This window comes from Peromyscus californicus, unplaced genomic scaffold, assembly GCF_007827085.1.
Source record: "Peromyscus californicus insignis strain IS unplaced genomic scaffold, ASM782708v3 Scaffold_20__1_contigs__length_68692818, whole genome shotgun sequence".
Classification (NCBI taxonomy): domain Eukaryota; kingdom Metazoa; phylum Chordata; class Mammalia; order Rodentia; family Cricetidae; genus Peromyscus; species Peromyscus californicus.
This window is the reverse complement of record NW_026294503.1, coordinates 29,975,324-29,994,537: the sequence shown is the minus strand read 5'-3', so window position 1 is coordinate 29,994,537 and position 19,214 is coordinate 29,975,324. Positions and strand designations below refer to the sequence as shown.

The 19,214-nt window shown below is 46.5% G+C and overlaps 1 protein-coding gene across 5 annotated transcripts in view; it reads left to right on the top strand.

Annotated features, from left to right (window-relative positions):
• Window positions 1–19,214, top strand: part of Asap1 (ArfGAP with SH3 domain, ankyrin repeat and PH domain 1) — a 319,306-nt gene that overhangs the window by 283,772 nt on the left and 16,320 nt on the right. For 3 of the 5 annotated variants that reach the window (XM_052747903.1, XM_052747902.1, XM_052747905.1), the window contains 2 exons: window positions 416–638; window positions 10,371–10,541. In XM_052747903.1, the coding sequence (XP_052603863.1) occupies window positions 416–638; window positions 10,371–10,541 (394 nt within the window). The remainder of the gene's footprint in view (window positions 1–415; window positions 639–10,370; window positions 10,542–19,214) is intronic. The other 2 variants (XM_052747906.1, XM_052747904.1) reach the window with 1 other exon arrangement.

Here is a 19,214-nt window from a genome sequence, read left to right as displayed (position 1 = left end):
CATGTGGGCAGCCCCTCAAAGCCAAGTGTGGAAGAGGGGTGAAGGTAAAAGATTTGTACAGGGAAGAGGACTTTGTGTAACAAATCATAGGTTCGTGGAAACGTTGTTCAAATGAAGCAGGCGCGGCCTTTGCAGGGAGGTGTTTGTTGAAGGCTAAGTGTAACTTGTGACCTTACCTGTCACTTTGGAGTGCCCTGTTCATCCCCGACTGGCACCCCTTGGTGGGACGGTTAGTGATGAAGAAGGAGGACGTATCGAGTCCCCCCTTCGCTGCGTCACTGCTGTGAAGCTGTGGTGATGGCTGGCATACCACCCTGAGAGCCGCAGGCACCAGGTGACCCCCGAGCCCACTCGTCTGCCAGACACCTCAGGGACAGTCCTTGAGTCTCATCTCACCTGTTGTCTCCTGTGCCAGCCAAGCCCCATCAAGAAGGAGCGCTCCCCCAGGCCCCAGAGCTTCTGCCACTCCTCCAGCATCTCGCCACAGGACAAGCTGGCACTGCCAGGGTTCAGCACTCCGCGGGACAAGCAGCGACTCTCCTACGGAGCCTTCACCAACCAGATCTTCGCGAGCACGGACTCGCCCACGTCGCCCACCTCCGAGGCTCCCCCTTTGCCACCTAGGAATGCCGGGAAAGGTACGGGCTTGAGGAATGCTTGTGGATTTGACCTCATGGCTGCTAGTCTGCTCTCAGTGGCAGAATGTGGAACATACTGTCGGGGACAGCTCAGCATTTAGACTGTCATTTCTCAGGCACCAGTAGGGGGAAAAGGTAGTAAGTACGTGGGTGTTCTTGGTGTGTTATCTTGCAGTAAACTTCTGTGAATTACATGATTTCGTGCCCATCCTACAGAAAAAGAAACTCAGATTAAAAGAGATAAAGTGGCTTTGCAGTGTGACACAGCCGAGAAGCAGTTGAGCCTCAGCCTGAGTGCCGTGTGGCTTGTCCTTTCTGTAGCAGGAATATACTCTTGGTTTTTTTGAAGGACTATTCTCTGTACTGAGACGCCTCTGTTAAACATGTGACTGTCTGGATGAAAGAGGAAGCTCAGCTGGTAGAAAGCTTGTCTTTTGTACACGAGGCCCCGGGTCTCATCCCCAGCACTGTGGAAAACTGCGTGTAGCGATTGTGTTATCTATCGCTGTTCTTCCCGATAGCCCAACCTCCATGCTTTTGCTTTTTCGTTTTGTTTCTCCAGACAGGGCTTCTTTGTGTAGCCCTGACTACCCTAGAACTAGCTCTGTAGACCAGGCTGGCCTCAAACTCACAGAGATAGATCTGCCTCTGCCTCTCAGGTGCTGGGATTCAAGGCCTGCGCCACCACTGCCTAGCTACCTTCATGCTTCTTAATCTAATTTTTTACATTCTTTTAACGACTTCAATATTCATTTCCCTTTCCTTTTATCACTTTATATCCGTTACTTTGCACTCTAAAATACGAAATAAAATACCCACCGTACTATTAGTCTCCTTTATAATCCTGCTGTCACTTGGGGGCCTTCCTCCACTTACAGGATTCCTATTCAAATGAATGACTATTACTGATTTAAAAAAAAAAAAAAAGCAGCGCTACCATAACAACATCCATACGATAATAGCCCTATTTAATTGGCTGGACCAGAAGTTCATTATCATCATTGACCTCATAGCAAGTTTGAGGACAGCCTGGATTTCATGAGACTGTGACTCCAAGGTGGGGTGGGGTTGTCTTAGTAGGAGGCAGTACTCACGAAGCACTCGCCTCATGAGAAGCCACACACCAAGCTTTACTCATCCCGAGGACTCCCGAGGAGGTAGGTACAGTTACTGGTATGTAGCAAATGAAGGATTAGAGCTCACAGATGTCAAGTTGACGGACGACCTAAGGTTCTCGTCTACCTGGAATCCTAGAAGAGAACCCACAGTCTCACACCCTGGATGAGGTGGTTTTCCCCAGAGACTTGGGGGGATTGCCTAGGCTATTGTTAACTCTGCGTGTTGTCGGATACCTTCACCAGCCTTGCATCCCAGGCCAGTGGAGATGGTTCCTGTTCTGTTCCCACAAAACACTCACCCTTTGTCCTCCCTCCAGTCAATGTGGAGGGTCAAGTAAAGTGCAGGAACACCAGCGTCGGGGTTTTTACACCCCGGGCTAGCTACAGCTGAGGGTGCTCAGAGCTGTAGCTGCCAGAGAGTCCACCAATTCGGATTCTCCCAGTGCAGTGCGCTCAACCCAAGTTAGCCCAGGTTTCCAGTGCCTCTTGGCATACAATGACAGGCCTATTTGAATCACACTGGGGCTATTTTCTGGCAAATGTGAGCTTGATTCAAAACTGTTTTTTCACAGCTTATTCTCCATTGAAATCGTGTTATAAATGGGAGCTGTGTTCTTAGAGAGACCCCAAATGGCCTTGTAGATCATAAAATAATAGGGAACGTTACAATAAGGCTTTGGCATGAGCAGTTCTCATCAAAGACAACAAGTAGCCTTAACAGCAAAGCACGTGGAAGCCAAGTGTCTCTACCATTCTGCATGATCTACTAGGACACGCTTTTTAAAGACCGCTAACATATCAGTCTACAGATCCATACTCTGTGAGCCCTGTGCCGTTCTCCCCTCTGCAAAACCATGTTTCCCAGCAGACCGTGCTTCTGACGGGAAGATAGAGAGGAGCCTCCAGACCTGATCAGGTGATGGAAGAATGGACTCTGAAGGATTTCATGGGCCCTGGTTATACAGCGACATGTCTTGACAGGCAGAGCCTGCACCTGTTCAGAGAGCCTTCCCTGACACCAGAACCCAGGGACCAACGCACCCCACCCCCCACCTTCTGCAACCTCCTTGTGTAATTTTATCTCGCTGGGATGTAGAAAACCATAAAGTACACCATCTGGCTTAGTGCCAGGCATCACTGGCCTGCATTGAATAAATTCTAACTAGCTCTTTACCAAAGACCCAGAAAACAAAGACTGCGTTTATTTAGTGGTTCAGCTGCTGAAACAGGAGCTCAGAGATTTGGCCATAGCAACCATGGTTAACTAAGGATAGACCACCTACCCCTCCCCTTTACAAATAAAGCCCATGCTTGAAAATAGAACTTGCTCTGCTGACCGATAGAGTTCCTCCCACCCCACCCCCCGGGACATCAGATTCAGAGCATCGGACTGTCTGATGCTGACACAGACCGGCAGTCTGTAATGACAGTTCCCAGGCCCTGCACCATGCTGCCCTTAGCCAGCTGGGCTCACACGCTGTCACATGTGGAAAACTTGTAGTGTTTAGACTGGAGTCTTAGAGGCCACTGTTCAAGAGCCAGCTGACACCCGGTGCAGAGGTGCTTGTGTGTCGTGGTCCCTGTGTTCTTCTCAGTCCATCCTGCTAACCGGCGGGACCATCTGCATGAGAACAAAGCTGTCTGGAATCTCTCCACAGCAAGGAAAGCCCTGGCCCTTGACTGTAGCAGAAGCTACCCCCACAGACACGAATTTAGGGACCTCCGGATAATGGCTTCCTGTAACGGGACAGATGCCTATGACAAATTCTCCACAAATAAGGGCATTGCAAAAGGTCGCAAGAGAAAGAATTCCTCTGAGCCCAACTCAGGAATATTTTCAAAACCTTCCAGCTGTCTCATTAGAATTCAGGAAGTTTGATCTAAATGGCCACCAGCCAGCGCCTCCTGTACTTGAGTAGAACCCTAGTGAGTCTGAACTCAGCAGCTAAATGTAGTTATTTCTCACGATCAGCAGCCCCTACCCAACACTATTTAAACACTCCGAGTGCCTCAGGCTCACTTGGATCTATTTGTTTTTAATCCTTACATTTAAATGCTAGCATAGAACTTTGATTTCTTTAAACCTAAGAGGATCCTGAAGGACTAACACTGTCTGTATCCATTATACAGACAAAGAAACTGAGCCCTAGAAAAGTTAAGGAATTCCCTTCAGATCACACAGTGCTAAAGGTAGGAGAGAGTTAAATCGGCCTATGGCTTGTCACCTCAGATTTTCTTTCCTTGTCAAGTGAAATTGGTTGTCTTTCTCTTGTCTACCTCATGAAGTAGTCCTCAGAATCGAGTGACACAGTGTATGGAGAAATCATTTTTGGAACGTTCTGTTCCAAGGCATTCCTGTTAAGTGTGCTGGTCCACGGCTGCAGCTTCTCCTGGAGCGGAGGGACGTGGGGAGCAGCTTAGCTGCGCAGCCCATCCCACAGAACACGTACTTGCTTATGTTTGGTTGACTAACAACTCTTTTACAATCATTTTAAGGTTTAGAACCATGGCTGTCTGCCATTGTTCATCTTCATGTCTTTTGTGTGTCACCCGTATAAATTTACCCCCAACATGGAGTCATCGCCTCTCACAAGATTGTGGTAGAGATTAATTGAGAACTGTAGGACTCACTGGGCACACACAACACCTGGCACCATGTAGTCCATCAGGTTGGTCCTCTGTCTGGCTTTGGTACCTCTCTGCCACTGCCCCTTGGAAGGGAAGGAGCCTTCAGCCAGCCTTAGTGGCACGTGTCTTTAATCTCAGCACTTAGGAGGCAGAGGCAGGTGGATCTCCGAGTTTGAGGCCAGCCTGGGCTACAAAGGGATTTCCAGGACATCCAGGACTACACAGAGAAACCCTGTCTCTTCGGGGAACTATGGACCAGAGTGAAGTGATCCATTGGACTGGATTAACACGTAACATCGCGAGACCTGACACGCACTGGCTTCTTAACTGAAAGAAACTTTATAAAGTAAGGAATGATAAATCTGATCTCAGTGAGCAGTAGTTGGTTTGAGGAACTAAGTTTTTAAGCTTTTAGAAACAGGAACAACTAGTGCTAGAATCCAGAATTATTACCATTCTAAATAGCACGTGGATACTTGAGAATGCTAACCCCGAATCTCATGCATCCTTGCTAGGACGGAGACCTCCTGCCTCTTTTAGGCTATAGCCTCCGTCTGTGACAGCAGCAGCCTGTACAAAAGCAGCACCATACCTGGCACTGTGAGCCACAGTAGACACTGTTGATGACGGCCTGGTGCCACAAAGACTATTGTGCCAGGTGCTACTCTCGCGGTCACTTTAGGTGGCAAGATTGAATGCCTTCTTCATTCATCAAAGAATATAGTTTGAGAGTTAAAAAACCATCAGACCGCTCTATCTGTGTCAGACCAGATCACAGCTACCTGGGCAGCCACGGATCCTGGAAAGCCTTGCAAACTTCCTTCCCTCTCCAGGAAGCTGCTCCCTTTCCTCTGCCCACCGAGACCCCAGGATTCCTTCTTCTTAAAGGCCAGTCCAGCCCTGTGTCTCTCACCCTATATTTAGTTGGCCCTGCTGAGTTTCAGGATCTTCATCCAGAAGTAAGCATTTGGCATTTGCCTTGCTGAGTCACTGCTTTGAGCACACACAGTAAAGGGACAGGCTAATGAGTCTGTGCAGTTCCACCAGAGTGTGCTCATTCAACAACTATTTCAAGAGCAGGAATGCAGGGGAGAGTGAAGAAGGCCTTTGTGAGCTCACCGAACAGTAAGAAAGAAAGCATGAAATGCACCATCGGGTCAGTAGGGGGCGGTGCAGGAGGAGCGCTGAGCTTGCTGCTTTGAAGGAAGGACAAGGTTTCCATTTTATCCTGCCCTAGTTAAAACTCCTCTAGGACAGGGGCTATGTATAGGTTGTCTTAGCACAGTGCAAGAGAAGGGTGTTCATCTGTGTCAGGGTTTATTCAATTTATAAGCAACAGAAAGAATCAGTGGAAGTATGCCCCAAACATATATAGCTGAAGGAAGGAGTAGGCACACATAAGCAGACCACATGTCACTGGGAAGTGACAGTTCACTTGCTGAAGAGCGCTGTATAAAATGTGTACAACAGTTCTACCAAATACAGCTGTGCACGCATTTTATACACAGCATCTCCTTCTCAGAGGTCAGTGGTAGAGGTCAGAGACAAGTGGAGAGGGGGAGACCCCTCAGCTCGCCACCAGGAAGAGCATCACTGGATGAGAAGTCTTTTCAGCAGCAGTGCTCATACACTGGTGACTTTGCCATTTGCTGGGGTTTGTATCTCCTGGGACAACCCTTTGAGTAACTTGGTGTAGGAACTCATGGGCTCTGCCCTTAAATCACACTGGATTTGTATTTAGCTAGGGCTTTATTTTTTTTATTGTTGTTGTGGCCTTTATCGGATTTCCCACATTCCTTTTTATTATTATCTTATTGTTAAAGCCTTATTATTTTTTAAAAACTTGAAAATAAACAGAAACATTAACATACCAAAACTAACCAGACCTTACAGTTAAAATAGGCGTTCAGAATGGAAGTTGTGATGTACCAAATTTCTTTTTTAAGCACCTCACATGAAGCACCTTGGGCTGGCCAAAAGCTTTGTCTTCAACAGGGACCACTGACTCAGGCTCTTTGGTCCTTAAGTCAACCTGACTTCTAGGGTATGGAAAAGAGGGAAGAGGAAATCCTGATTTTTCTTGCTTGGGGAGGGGTGGTGATAGTGTGTGCATAATTGTTACAGACGCAACCCTAAGGCCCTGGAATCTACACTTTTACTGGTATCAGCAAGAGACTGAAGGGCAGATAAAAAGCTAAGGCTGTTCTCTGTGTAGAAGTCAACAGACAGAAGAACAGGTCACTTTGACAGATCCTTCCTTCCGGAGTCCTTCTCTGTGCAGTTACCCAGTACCTGCCTTTATCTCCTGTTTGTTACAGTGATTGACATGCACTTCCCAGTCCTTTAAGCACCATAATATTAAAAAAAAAAAAAAAAAAATTGGATCAGCCACATAAATTTAAGAGATGTTTGTAGGGCATGCTATTACAGCAAATAATAATGGATTGTAGTCCTAAAAATTGCTAGACAGTAGTAGGTTTGGAGAGTTCTCACTACATTAAGATACGAGGTGATGAATGTTAATTGGCCAGTTGAACCATTCCATAATGTGTATGTGTTTCAAATCAATATAGTGTGCGCAATGAACATAGACAACATTATTGAATAAAAACATAAAAAAGGAAAACCATTAGAAAATTATAGAACTTTTATCCATATTACCAGAGTTACTTAGATATAACTTCAGTCATTAACTCTTCTGTAAGGCATGTTAGAATATATAAATTACAGCTTAACAGAAAAACTTCTCAAAAACCTGTCAAGATAATTTTTCAAGCTATTTTCTGTGAAATTTGAAAGTTTCCCTTTTAGTTGGTGTTCAAGTAGAAGACCTGGGTTTCCCACTTTATTGAAACGCAAATGTACAACATACTGGAAAATCACCCTGCTGGCTTGCACCAGGAATTGTTTGCATGGACATGCATTGAGTGCCCAGACTGTGCCAGGCACCAGCACTGGGAGACAGAAAAACAATTCCATCTCCCCTGTGGAAGCATGCAGGTGGGGAAGGAAGAAGATCAGTTGCTGTGGTGCAAAGCAGGGGATATTCTAGTCCCTGGGAGCCTTGTTGAAGCCCAGACATTAGCAGCATTCACTCTAGAGACGAGGGATGCAGTAAAGAAAAATTCTGAATGAGGTTACATCTCAGTCCCCCTTTTAAAAGGAGGGCAACAAAATACATTGTATGGCCAGGCCGTGGTGGTGCATGCCTTTAACCCCAGTACTCGGGAGGCAGAGGCAGGCGGATCTCTGTGAGTTCGAGGCCAGCCTGGGCTACAGAGTGAGTTCCAGGATAGGCTCCAAAGCTACACAGAGAAACCCTGACTTCAAAAAAAAAATACATTGTATAAAATTCTCAAAGAATGAATTAAAATATTGTGGGTTTTTTTTTTTTAAGATGAAGGATCCCCACTGTGTGTCTGGGAATCCTATACAGAGAGGACTAGTGTAGTCAGAGAAGCAAGCTGATGTCAGGGCTGAGTGCCTGGGCTGGAGTCAGATCTGGTTCACCGGCTTCTTTTCTTCTCTGGCCAGCTTCCTAGATTCTTGGATCTGGATTCTGCTTAGTTGGAAGTGACTGGGTGACTCCTGTATACGATCATCCCTGAAGTCACATATACATAGCACATTTCTGCTCGAGATGTATCTATATTAGCATTTTGCTTCAGTATTTGGTACTGGACAAAATTTGCAGCTCCTTCGTATGACCTTTTCATAAGATGCACTTCACCGGAAAGTCCCTAGATGGCGGTAAAGATGAAATTACAAGAGAAACTCACCATTGTCTATTATCTATTTTGCCTTTATTTCCATTTCCTCATACTGAACATTGTTTTTCTCGCGGGCCACGCAGAAAACGCTGCCCTGGACCCGAGGATCCAGCAGCACTGACTGCTGGGGCGAGCGCCTCTCCTGTTCCTGAGCCGGCTTTGTTCCTGTTCGGTGGGATCTGCCATGTCAAACCTCTCACAGGATTATATTGAAAGTCAAAAAGAATAACATATTCAGACACTGTTGAAGATGGCACAGGCGTAAGGCTGTAGGAACTGTCCCCCTATTATGAAAATGGTTTCCAAAATTTCAGTAACTGATAGTGTGACTAGGCATTGGTTTAAAGTAACCATAAAGTTGACATTGGATGTCACATCAGCTAAACAGAGCCCGTTCTATAACTAGGGTCATTTGATCCTAATGCAGACTGCTGCCTTACTGAGATGCGTGGTGTTTACTGCCACAATTTGGCTATCTTCGAGAATTAAGGACTTAATCCTTGTTAGTACTAGCCATTAATGAATAATTAAAGCTATCTGAAGTTTACCCAGGAAGAAGGCCAGCAGTAATTAAGATTTTATTTTACTACAGAATCTAAAAACTCCGCTGGAGCCTTTCCGGGTCACCAAGCGTCTCCTGTCCTAGCTAAGCAGCTGGTGTGGCAGTGTTCTGAGCCTTTTCCCCTCTCTTTTCTTCTGCTTCCCTTTTTTCTCCCTAAACGTTTACAGAAGCAGAGTTTGGTGGACATAGTTACAGCAGGCCCATGGCAGGATTCTCTAAAGAAATACCCACGCAGGTGCCCAGCGTAGTGCCTGGCATGCACCCTCACCTCAAGAATGTGTATGATATGCCCCTCACTGCTTCGAAACCGGCCTCATTAGCTGCTGTTCAGACGTCGAGTATAACATACGGTTTGGGATTTCCAGAACCATTCAGAATTAGAACAAAAAGAGGCTTCAAACTTCTTTACTCTATGGTCATCTCCGATCCTTTGTTATTTGGGGGAGGGGGATTTTTAAGGAGAACTTGTTTGCTGACTAAAAGAAAGGCTGTAGTAGAATTAAAAACTCCGCTAGCTGAACACTCTGATGCCTCAGCCCGTGGGCCACTGCTGAGTTCTCAGCACTCTGCTATCCCTCTCTCGATCTTGGTGGCCATGCAGGATGCCTTCCTCGTAGGTGGAGTCTGTCATTTCCAGTGAGTCGCTTACTGGCTGAAAACGTGTGTGCGCTTTCTTTCTATCATTGCATCTGACGGAGGGGCCGAGTTCTTGAGCCTTCTGTGTCGACTCTCATTTGTTACCACCGCTGGGGTTTTCACTTTCCCTTGGTTTTTATATATGAGGTCTCATCACATTTCCGACTCAACTTGTGGGTCTTGAACTCCTTGATCCCCCTGCCTTATCCTCCCGAGAGGTTGGGATCACAGGCTTGTACCACCATGCCTGGCTTGGCTGGGGTTTGGCTCCTTAGAAATACTCTTTTCCTTTGTTGTCATGTTTTAACCAAGTTTTTTTTTTTCCCACCATCTACTTAATCACTTGAGTTCTTACTGTGTTCTTTCTCTTTTTCAGTTCCCTGAGAACTGCATACAATGTATTTTGATCATATTCACCACTCTCTCACTTCTCCCAGATCCGTCTCCCCTTCCCTATCCATTCAACTTTGTGCCCCGCTAACCCCCTCTGCCCTTCTCCCCCCCCCCCCCCCACTTCTTTTAAACCTATGAAGTACCATGGTCACAACCCACCACAGACCACACCCTTGTAGAAAAGTGACTCTGTCCCAGCAGCTATCAACTACTAAGAACTCTTTAGCTGGGGACAGACTTCGTGCCCACCTCCCCTCTCCATGCTGGGATCTTATCTGACTTGAGCTTACACAGGTCTCATGAGTGCTGCTTCAACTGTTGTGAATTCAGATGTGCAACTTCCCTGCTGTGTCTGAAAACAGTTCCCTTGTGCTCATCCACCACCTCGGGCCCTTATACTCCTCCCACAATGACAGCTGAGCCTTGGGAGGAGAGGATGTGATAGAGATGTCCTGATTAGGGATGAGCATTCCACTAACCAACAATTTTCAAAATCCGTTTGTGATTCGGTGGGCTGACGGATTCCCATGTTATACCACATTTTGATGAGTAATTACATACTTACTGCTCTGTGTCTGTGAGACTGGGATTAACCCTCCTGCCCCCCGTTCAATTTCCTTTCTAGGTCCACCTGGCCCACCTTCTACACTCCCTCTAGGCACGCAGACCTCTAGTGGCAGCTCCACCCTGTCCAAGAAGAGGCCACCTCCCCCACCACCCGGACACAAGAGAACCCTGTCCGACCCTCCCAGCCCACTACCTCATGGGCCCCCAAACAAAGGCGCAATTCCTTGGGGTAAGTTTTCCTAAAGTCAGGGTCAAAACTGCCCAGAGCCCTATAGTTGGGGGGACTCCACTGGGCACTGGACAGTTTGCATGTTAGGAAAACCGTCCAAACTGCACACACCCTGACGGAAGACTTAAACATGCGTGAATATGATTATACCTGCCTCCTAAGGCAAGAAAACATTTTGAATAATGTTTGGGGCCACTCGAAACTATAGTGATAAATATAGTGTCCTCTGATATCATCAGAGAGCTGGTTCTAGAGCACATACCCCCAAGACATCAAAATCTGCAGATACCCCAGTCCCTCTTAGATAGTGTGTGTGGTGTTGGAATAACCTGAGCACATATACTTTTAAATCCTCTCTAGACAGCGTATCTAATACAGTGTAACGGTGAGGTTTTGTTGTTGTTTTTTTTTTTAAAGATGGGTCCATGTGCAACACAATTTTTTCCTAAATATTTTTCACCCACAGATGCGGAGGGCCAAATAGAATACTAATAGGAAGTGAGCATATCCTAAATCTCAGTGAGAATAGCACCTGTTTGAAGTTGCAATTATGAATCTCATAGAACTCAGAACAGCAAAATAATAGGCTAGGATTAGGGATGTGTCTCCATGCTAGCTAAGTGCTTGTCTAACATGCACACAAAGGCCCTGGGTTTAAATCCAGTAGCAGGAAAAAAAGAAGAAGAAGAAGAAAAAAAACAAAACCGTCTACTCCTTTGTGATAAGCAGAATAGTTTTCTTATAAAACAGAAATTCTATCCTAGACGTTCTTCTTCACACCTTAATGACTCCCTGCTGGGCTTCAGATAAGTGCTGGCTCCTTCTATCAGAGCACTGGAGCCCTGCAGGAGGGTCTCCGCTCTGCCTCTGCGCTCTGCCCTTCACCTCCCAGCCTCCTCATGTGCTCTCCAAGGCCCGCACCCTCCCTGGCATTCTGTCCCGTTTGCCTCCTTGGCTTCTCTCTGTTTTCTTCCAGAACACTATCAGAGTTCAGTTCTTTGCATGTTCTGTCTACCCTGCTAGAGCGAGAGCACCATGGGAGAAGCATCTTTGTCTGTCATGTTCTCACCGGTGTGGAATCCTGCATGTGGCACAAACTGGAAACTCAGGAATCTCTTGAGAATGAGTAGCCTTACTCAGAGTGAGATAGTTGAGGTTCAGTCACCTGGTCAACACTGGCCACAAGGACTTACCTTGTCTACAAAACAAAGCACTATACTTTGCACCTTGCCTGCTATCCTGACTCTGGCACGTGGGTCGCCATCATGAGTAGCCTAGCAAAGTCCTGGTCCACACAAATGAACTCTGCCAAATGAGCACAGTAGTGTGTGGCTTACGTCTTCCCACCAGAGGATTCCATGGTGACTTTTTTCCCTGCCTTTTTATAAATTTGGTTTAACATGAGATAAGTTAATTCAGCTCAAGGGTCTTAAAGGATTTCTTAAAAGCCTACCTGAACTGCTTTGATTTTTTTTGTTTGTTTTTGTTTTTGTTTTTTGTTTAGAAGAAAGGCCAGAATATACACTTTAAGACTGTCACAGTCTTGACCCAAATCTTACAGAGCGTGTGTGTGTGTGTGTGTGTGTGTGTGTGTGTGTGTGTGTGTGTGTGTGTGTGTTGTAGCCACTTGTCTGACTCAGCAGACCCACCCAGGACACCTGCTCTTTCTGTTACTTCAACCTCCTCAAGTCTTTGTGCCCATGAAGCTCACGGTGGTATGAGGAGTTCAGAGGAGTCTACAAAGTACAGTTACTTTCATATCAAGGGGCATATGGTGGCCAAACTATGGAAATGCTGGAAAATGGCCTGTGAAACTACATAAAGTCAACTCAGAGGACACATTTGAGATGGGTCTGCATGAGTCAGAAATAATCAAGGCCAAAGGATTTAAGGCATGCAGGCACATATGATCCTTAACACTGATGACTGGACATTGTATTCCAAGGCTTTCAGGAGTCCCCAGAGCTGTCAGAAAACAAGACTTTGCCCAGATAACATCCCCCCGAAGTCACAGGCTTTCTGTGTGGACTTCATCCCACAGGTGAAGATTCTTCCCAGACTTCACTGACCTTTGATCCTCTGCTTGCTTCCTGTGTGCTTTACGGTGCTCCTTAGAGAAACAGAGACAGCCTTCAAATCAATTCACTCAATTTCTGTTTTTCAGCTTGAATGTTTTCTAGCACCTGGCTTTTCTTTTATCTGCAATATTGGTGGGGTTCAGGCCTTTTCCCAAAGAAACTTAGGTGTTACCATGTTTTAAAAGTTACTCTCAGCCAGATGAGGTGGCACATGCCTTTAATCCCAGCACTTTGGGGTCAGAAACAGTTGGATCTCTGAGTTTGAGGCCAGCCTGGTCTACAATGGGAGTTTCAAGACAGCCAGGGCTACAAAGAGGAAACCCTGTCTCAAGAAACCAAAAAAAAAAAAAGGTTACCGCCTTCCAATAAGCTGGGAGCTAGCCTTTCACAGATGGGGCCTCAGCCAGCCCTAAGACAGAAATCAAAACCCACCCTCAGCAAAAGTGGCACTGCCCCATATGGCAAGACCGTGCTGAGCACTCAGACAACCCAGGGTGTTGATTCAAGGCTTGTTTGTGGGTGATGGATGTCCGCATACAGGAGACAGATTCTTGTGCCGACAGATTAGCAAGTGCACAGCTGGACTCCTGGTCATCCATGTGGACACTTGCACTGCTGGTGTGCACACTCTGCTGAGTGATCACTGCTTGATGGCCCTGCCCCCATCTCCTGTGGATGCTGTGTTCTGCGAGGCAAAGGCAGGGTCCAGACTGGTCAGCAGCCCGATGCAGAGGTCAGCCTCTGGGCAGCATCCTCCTGGTGCTGCAGCTGCCCAAGCTTTCCCCAGACCTCCCTTTTCCCCTAAGCCCATGGAGATGGGATCCCTGGGGTAGACACAGCTGAAGACATCTCCCCAGCTCCTCTGGAGTAGGACTTGTGTGCCTTATTAGGTGCAGCAGAATCCCAGTTCACACACTTTCCTCTTCCACCCTCCAGTGGGCCTCTGTCGTGACATACTCTCACAGTGTCTAGAATGTCTTTCCTTGTACTTAGCTATATTGATGCTTAGTGATCCTAGAACTTGTTTCAAAGACCACACTCTGTTTGCCTCTGGCTGGGGGTTGTCCTAGTTCTTCTGCCTCCTTGTCTGTCCCCTCAGAATACCATCTCTATAGAGTCCCTAATGTGAATCCTAGTATCATATTCTCTATGGGTTTTTGTTGTTGTTTTTTTTTAAACAAAGTCAGTCTCTATACTTTTGGTTGACCTTGAACCCATGGCAATCCTGCCTCAGCCTTCATGGCTTTATAGGTTTGAGCCACCACATGTCATTGTTGTTAGTACTCTCTTTGACTCTCTTGCTCTTTGGGGGACCTGCCACCCAGCTCCCAAGTAAATACAGGAAGGCTTATCTTTCTTATAAATGTCCGGCCTTAACTTGGCTTGTTTCTAGCCAGCTTTTCTTAAATTATCCCGTCTACCTTTCGCCTCTGAGCTTTTATCTTTCTCTTTTCTGAATACCTTTCTTTACTTTTTACTCTGTGGCTTGCTGTGTAGCTGAGTGGCTGGCCCCTAATAACCTCCTCCTTTTCTTGCTCCTCAATCCTCTTCCCACATTTCTCCTCCTATTTATTCACTCTGCCTGCCAGCTCTGCCTATCCTTTCTCCTGCCTTGCTATTGGCCATTCAGCTCTTTATTAAACTGATCAGGTGTTTTAGACAGGCAAAGCAACACAGCTTTACAGAATTAAACAAATGCAACATAAAAGAATGCACCAACACATCTTAGCTTTGCATCATTAAACAAATGTTCCACAGCATAAACAAAGGTAATACATCTTAAAATAATATTCCACAACAACCATATTTGGCTTTTAACAAGTATTTGTTCATTGTTCAACAACTCTGTTTCTCTAACAATAAAATAAGGATTAGTACTATTCCTGTGTTATGCATGGAATTCTCATGAAGGTTATATGACTTAGAAAGTACTCAGCAAATGTTACCTACTGTTTGTAACTCTCAGCCTGGCATTTTGCTGGATGGCCAGCCCCTAGACTCCCACGTGTGTGTCATGATGCTATATGTGTCCTTGGCTACTATAACCCATTCTACAAACTTGGACTCCTAAGACAATCGAAGCCTATTCTCATGGTTCTAGAACAATGGTTCTCAACCTGTAGGTCATAACTCCTTAGGGCCAAACGGCCTTTTCACAGGACTTACATATCAGATATTTGCATTGCAATTCATAACAGTGGCAGAATTACAGTTGTGAAGTAAGAACGAAAATAACTTTATGGTTGGGGTCACCACAACATAAGGAACTATATTAAAGGGTCACAGCATTAGGAACCACTGTGTAGAGGCTGCAAGACTAACATCCAGCAGAGCCATGTCCTCTCCTAGGGATCTAGAGAAAGAATTTCTCCATTTCTGGTGACTGCCAGTGTTCCTTGGCTTTTTTAGGGTCCCCATGTGTGCACACATGTGAGTGTGAGTGTGTGTGTGTGTGTGTGTGTGCATGTGTTACATATGTATGTTTCTAGCCTGGAGATTACCAAGTAGGCTAAGCTAGTGATCAACAAGCCCCAAGGATATCTCTCTCTCTCTCTCTCTCTCTCTCTCTCTCTCCCTCCCTCCCTCCCTCCCTCCCCCCCCCCCCCCAGCCCCAGCACTGTAATTATTAATGCACTACCACACCTAGTTTTCATATGGGTTTTAGGGATCCAACTCAGACCCTATTCTTGCCTGGCAAGCACTTTACAGGCTGAGCTACCTTCCCGGCCTGGATTTGGGGCCTCTAGGTAGCCATTTTGTAATTGCTCCTAGCCTGCTCTGTGGTACTCAAAGATTCACATCCATTCATCCATTCCACATCCAGAATCCATTCACAATAACACCTTCTCTCCCCCCCACCAAGTCCGCCTCCATCTTGGCTCTTGTTCCTTTTCGCCCTCAGCCCTGTGACCAGCAGTCTGATCAGGCCTGCGACTTGACTGTAGTCTGGCAGCCTCTTCCCTTCTCTCTGAATTGTCCTTGGTTGTTATTGCTGCAGTTTTCAGGGGAGGGGTTCTTGGGTTGTGTGTGTTTGATTCTTTCTGTGGGTTGTTCGTTTTGAAATAGGCTCTCACTGTAGAACACAGGCGAGCCTGAACCAGGAAAATTTCAGTCACATCCTCCCGATGCTAGGATTATAGGCATGTGCCATCACACCCGGCTGCCTGTCACACTCTGAAGCTTTTACTATTCAGTGTTCCCATCCACCCTGTTCCTGGACTGGAACCTTCTGCATTCAGCTCCTTTGTAGATGGGTGTGGCTGAAGATTCTGCCTTCACTGATATTTGTGATGACTTCTGTACAGATTGTGAGTTTTATCAGTCCTCCACACTGGCCTTTGAGGAGAGAGAAGGCAGTTTAAGGAGACAGACCTTGAGTTTGACCTTGGAAAATGAATGGAATAGAAAAAGCCCCTCAGAATCCTGAGCGTCGGGTCATAACCTGTGGCTGGAAATGGACCATAGATTTGATTGTGGGAGTCTCACAGGATGGAGCAAAAGAAAATGTTTCAGCCAGTCACGTAGCCAGCCATTGGCATACCTGCAAGAAAGAGTACGAAGAGTGTACCCTGTAACGCATCTGCTTCACAGAAGGCCCGATATGATTCTTGCCTACACTCTCTGGGACAGAACATGCTGTTTCCTGGGTTTTAGGGATTCTAGGCTAGAAAGGTTAAGAACTTGCCCTGGTTCTCACAGCTGGTATGTGGGGAGCTAATGTGACTGAGAGCCTACACGCCTCACCCTGTCCACACACTGCCTTCTGTTGCTTGGGATGGAAAGGGGCAGAGGGTGAGTCTCCGGCTGTCCCTCCTCGCCGTGTTTGTCTCTTTGCTTGAGAACCAGAGGCCTGGAGAAGGCGCTCTCTCTAGCAGAAGTAACACAATCCAACACGTGCTCCTACTCATTGGCTCTGCCCCTGTGTTCTGTAGCAACATAATCTGCTGTGTGGTTCCAGCCTTGTCCAGGCAAGAAGAACCCTTCCAGGCTCTTTTCCTGCCAGAACTGCAGTGTCCACAGCGCTCAGAATAGCCTGGGCGTCACATGACTGAAATCCCGCTCCGGTGTTGAATTCAGCCATCTGTCTCATGAGACTTCTCAGGCAGGCTTGTGATGAGAAAGCAAAGGCGCTAGTAGGGAAATGCAGGCTATGTGGGAATCCCATGACCTTGGAAGGGGCATTTCATTAAGCTTCCCCCCTTTTAACTTACCTACTTTAAAACAAACCAATGTGTGTTTTAACACATACGTGATAAGGAAATAAGGACAGAACCTGCCTTAGTGGCCTCCAGGAATCACCTCTGACCACTGAGACCTAAAGTCCATATACTTTTTTTTACATCCTGCAGTCAAAAGGCCTCCCAAAAAAAAAGGGGGGGGGGTTGTTTCTCTTCTGGAAATCTTTTTAAATATAAAATAATTTTTTTCAGTAATGTTTGGACTAAGCCTTCATATTCATCCCGTAAGATAGGATGACATCACCCCCACCCCCCACCCCCAGTTCATGGGCAAGGAAATTGAGGCAGAGAAGTTAAATCGCTTGTGTAAGATCCCAGATTGATGTCAGAAGTGGCATTTGAACTCATTTCTGAATCCATGACCCACACCCTAGTTCACTGTTCCGAAAGATTCCCGTAGCCTGCATGCTACTCATGACTAGCTAATACTCTCTGCTCTTTCCACAAAATCTCAGCTCATGGCTTCTAAGATGGATGGTGAGTAAACCAGAGAATTGGCCATGGCTTCTCCCATTGCCTGCCCAGCATCTGACCCCAGCCTTTTTATTGCCTCTATCTGACATACCCAGAACTTGTGCAAGCTGCAAATTCAAGCAGGAGAGGGAAGGAATAAGCTGCTTCTGTATTTTCACACCGTCTCTTCCTTTTAGTACTGTCTTTTGGAGATTTTCCCTAAGCCTCATTTCTCCTACCTGCATACTAGCCAGCCTTTGCCTAGCTATGAGAATCACAGGATTCTTGTCAATCTACCACAGATGACTTCCTGACCAGGTCTGAGAAGTCATCTTGTGACAGAGAAGTTGAGTTAGTTAGCCCGCCGGCCTCTCTGCAGCAAGAGCCATCGATTACTCTGTTCCAGACGCGGTATGGGAGGTAGGATTACCAAGGCCTAAATAGACAGAGTTACTGCCGTTGGGGTACCAGTTCATTGACTCTGTCAGCGTGGTTCCCATCACATCTCATCAGAAGACTGTGGAGAGCAGTTATATTTGTGTCATGCTTCCTGTAGACCAGGGCCATGCTCATAACGCAAAGCTTATCTTCAGTGTTCTCTGTTATAGTGGGCACAATTGTTATTCCCATTGTGGGCACGGAGGTAGAGGCTCAACAGAATAAGAAGCATCCTCCAGGCTCAGTCCAGATCAGTGGTCCACCTGAAATTCAGAAGTGGACTTGTACAGCTCCCAAATCTATACCCTTAGTTTCTTCCCAGAAGGGGACGGGGGAATCAAATCAGCCAGGGAGATGTTCTTCAGATGTGCAAGAACTGACCAAGTGTGGGAGGGGACAGGTCGTGCAAGTGAAACAGAAGAGGCAAAGTTGTAGAGGCCTACAGACATTTTCTTTGGAGAACAGCAAGTCACCTTGGCCAAAGAGGAACATTAAATGAGAACTCTGGACATCCAGGCCTGTAGGTGTGGGCCACCGCCAGCCTACCCTGACACTCACCTGTGCAATAGCAGAGAATGACCCCAGGAGAGCCGGGGGCCTTCTCTTGCTATTATCAAATTCCCCTCTGCATAACTACATTAAATAGTCATTTGTTGGAAATGGTTTTGCATAGAAAGGGAATTAGTGGGAAAAACATCTTATTCCCCCAGACATGGTTGTGGCTCACAAAAAGTGTGGAAGAGCAAGGCTTGGTATCCAGGACTGTAGGCTTGACATGCAATATGCAGAAACTGAAGAAGTGCTTTCCTTGAAGGAGATGGCCAGTGGGGGTTTCTTGAGAGGTGACAGAGATGTCCTCGGTCATAGGCCATGTGCTGCTGGAAACACAGCAGAGGTTAAAGGGTGTCTCGTCACCGTTACACAGCAGTCAGTTTGAAAGTCACGGGTGTTGTCCAAACCAGGAGAGTTTGCTTCTGCTTGTCTAATTGTCCTGGCGTTACAGAACATTCTGCCCGGGGGGGTCCAGTTTCAGCTGTGCCAGCCTCTCTGGATGGAATAGCTTTTGTCAGGACTGGGAGGAGAGTCGGTGGTTCAGAGTACAGACTCTAGAGAGGGCCCCTGGCCATGTGTCTCAGTGCTGACCCTTCACCTGCCGCTCCCCCTTGGGCCTTTGTTTTTCTTCATATGTAGACTGGAAGAGGTAATTAGGTCATCTCTCATGAGAATGACTATCTGCAGATACTTGGTAAATACCGTACTTGTATTAAGTCCTCAGTTAATGGTAGGTGTTGTTATTTGTGTTACTATCGGGGTATCCTAGGGGGTTATGTAGAGCCCATAGCTCTGTGGTCAGGATTCTTGGCTTCATCATAGCTATGGAACCTGCCGTAATTCATAAGCTTAGCCTCTCGTTTCCTTATCTCTGAAAGAGGACGAAGATGCCAATCTCTCATGTTGTGCAGAAT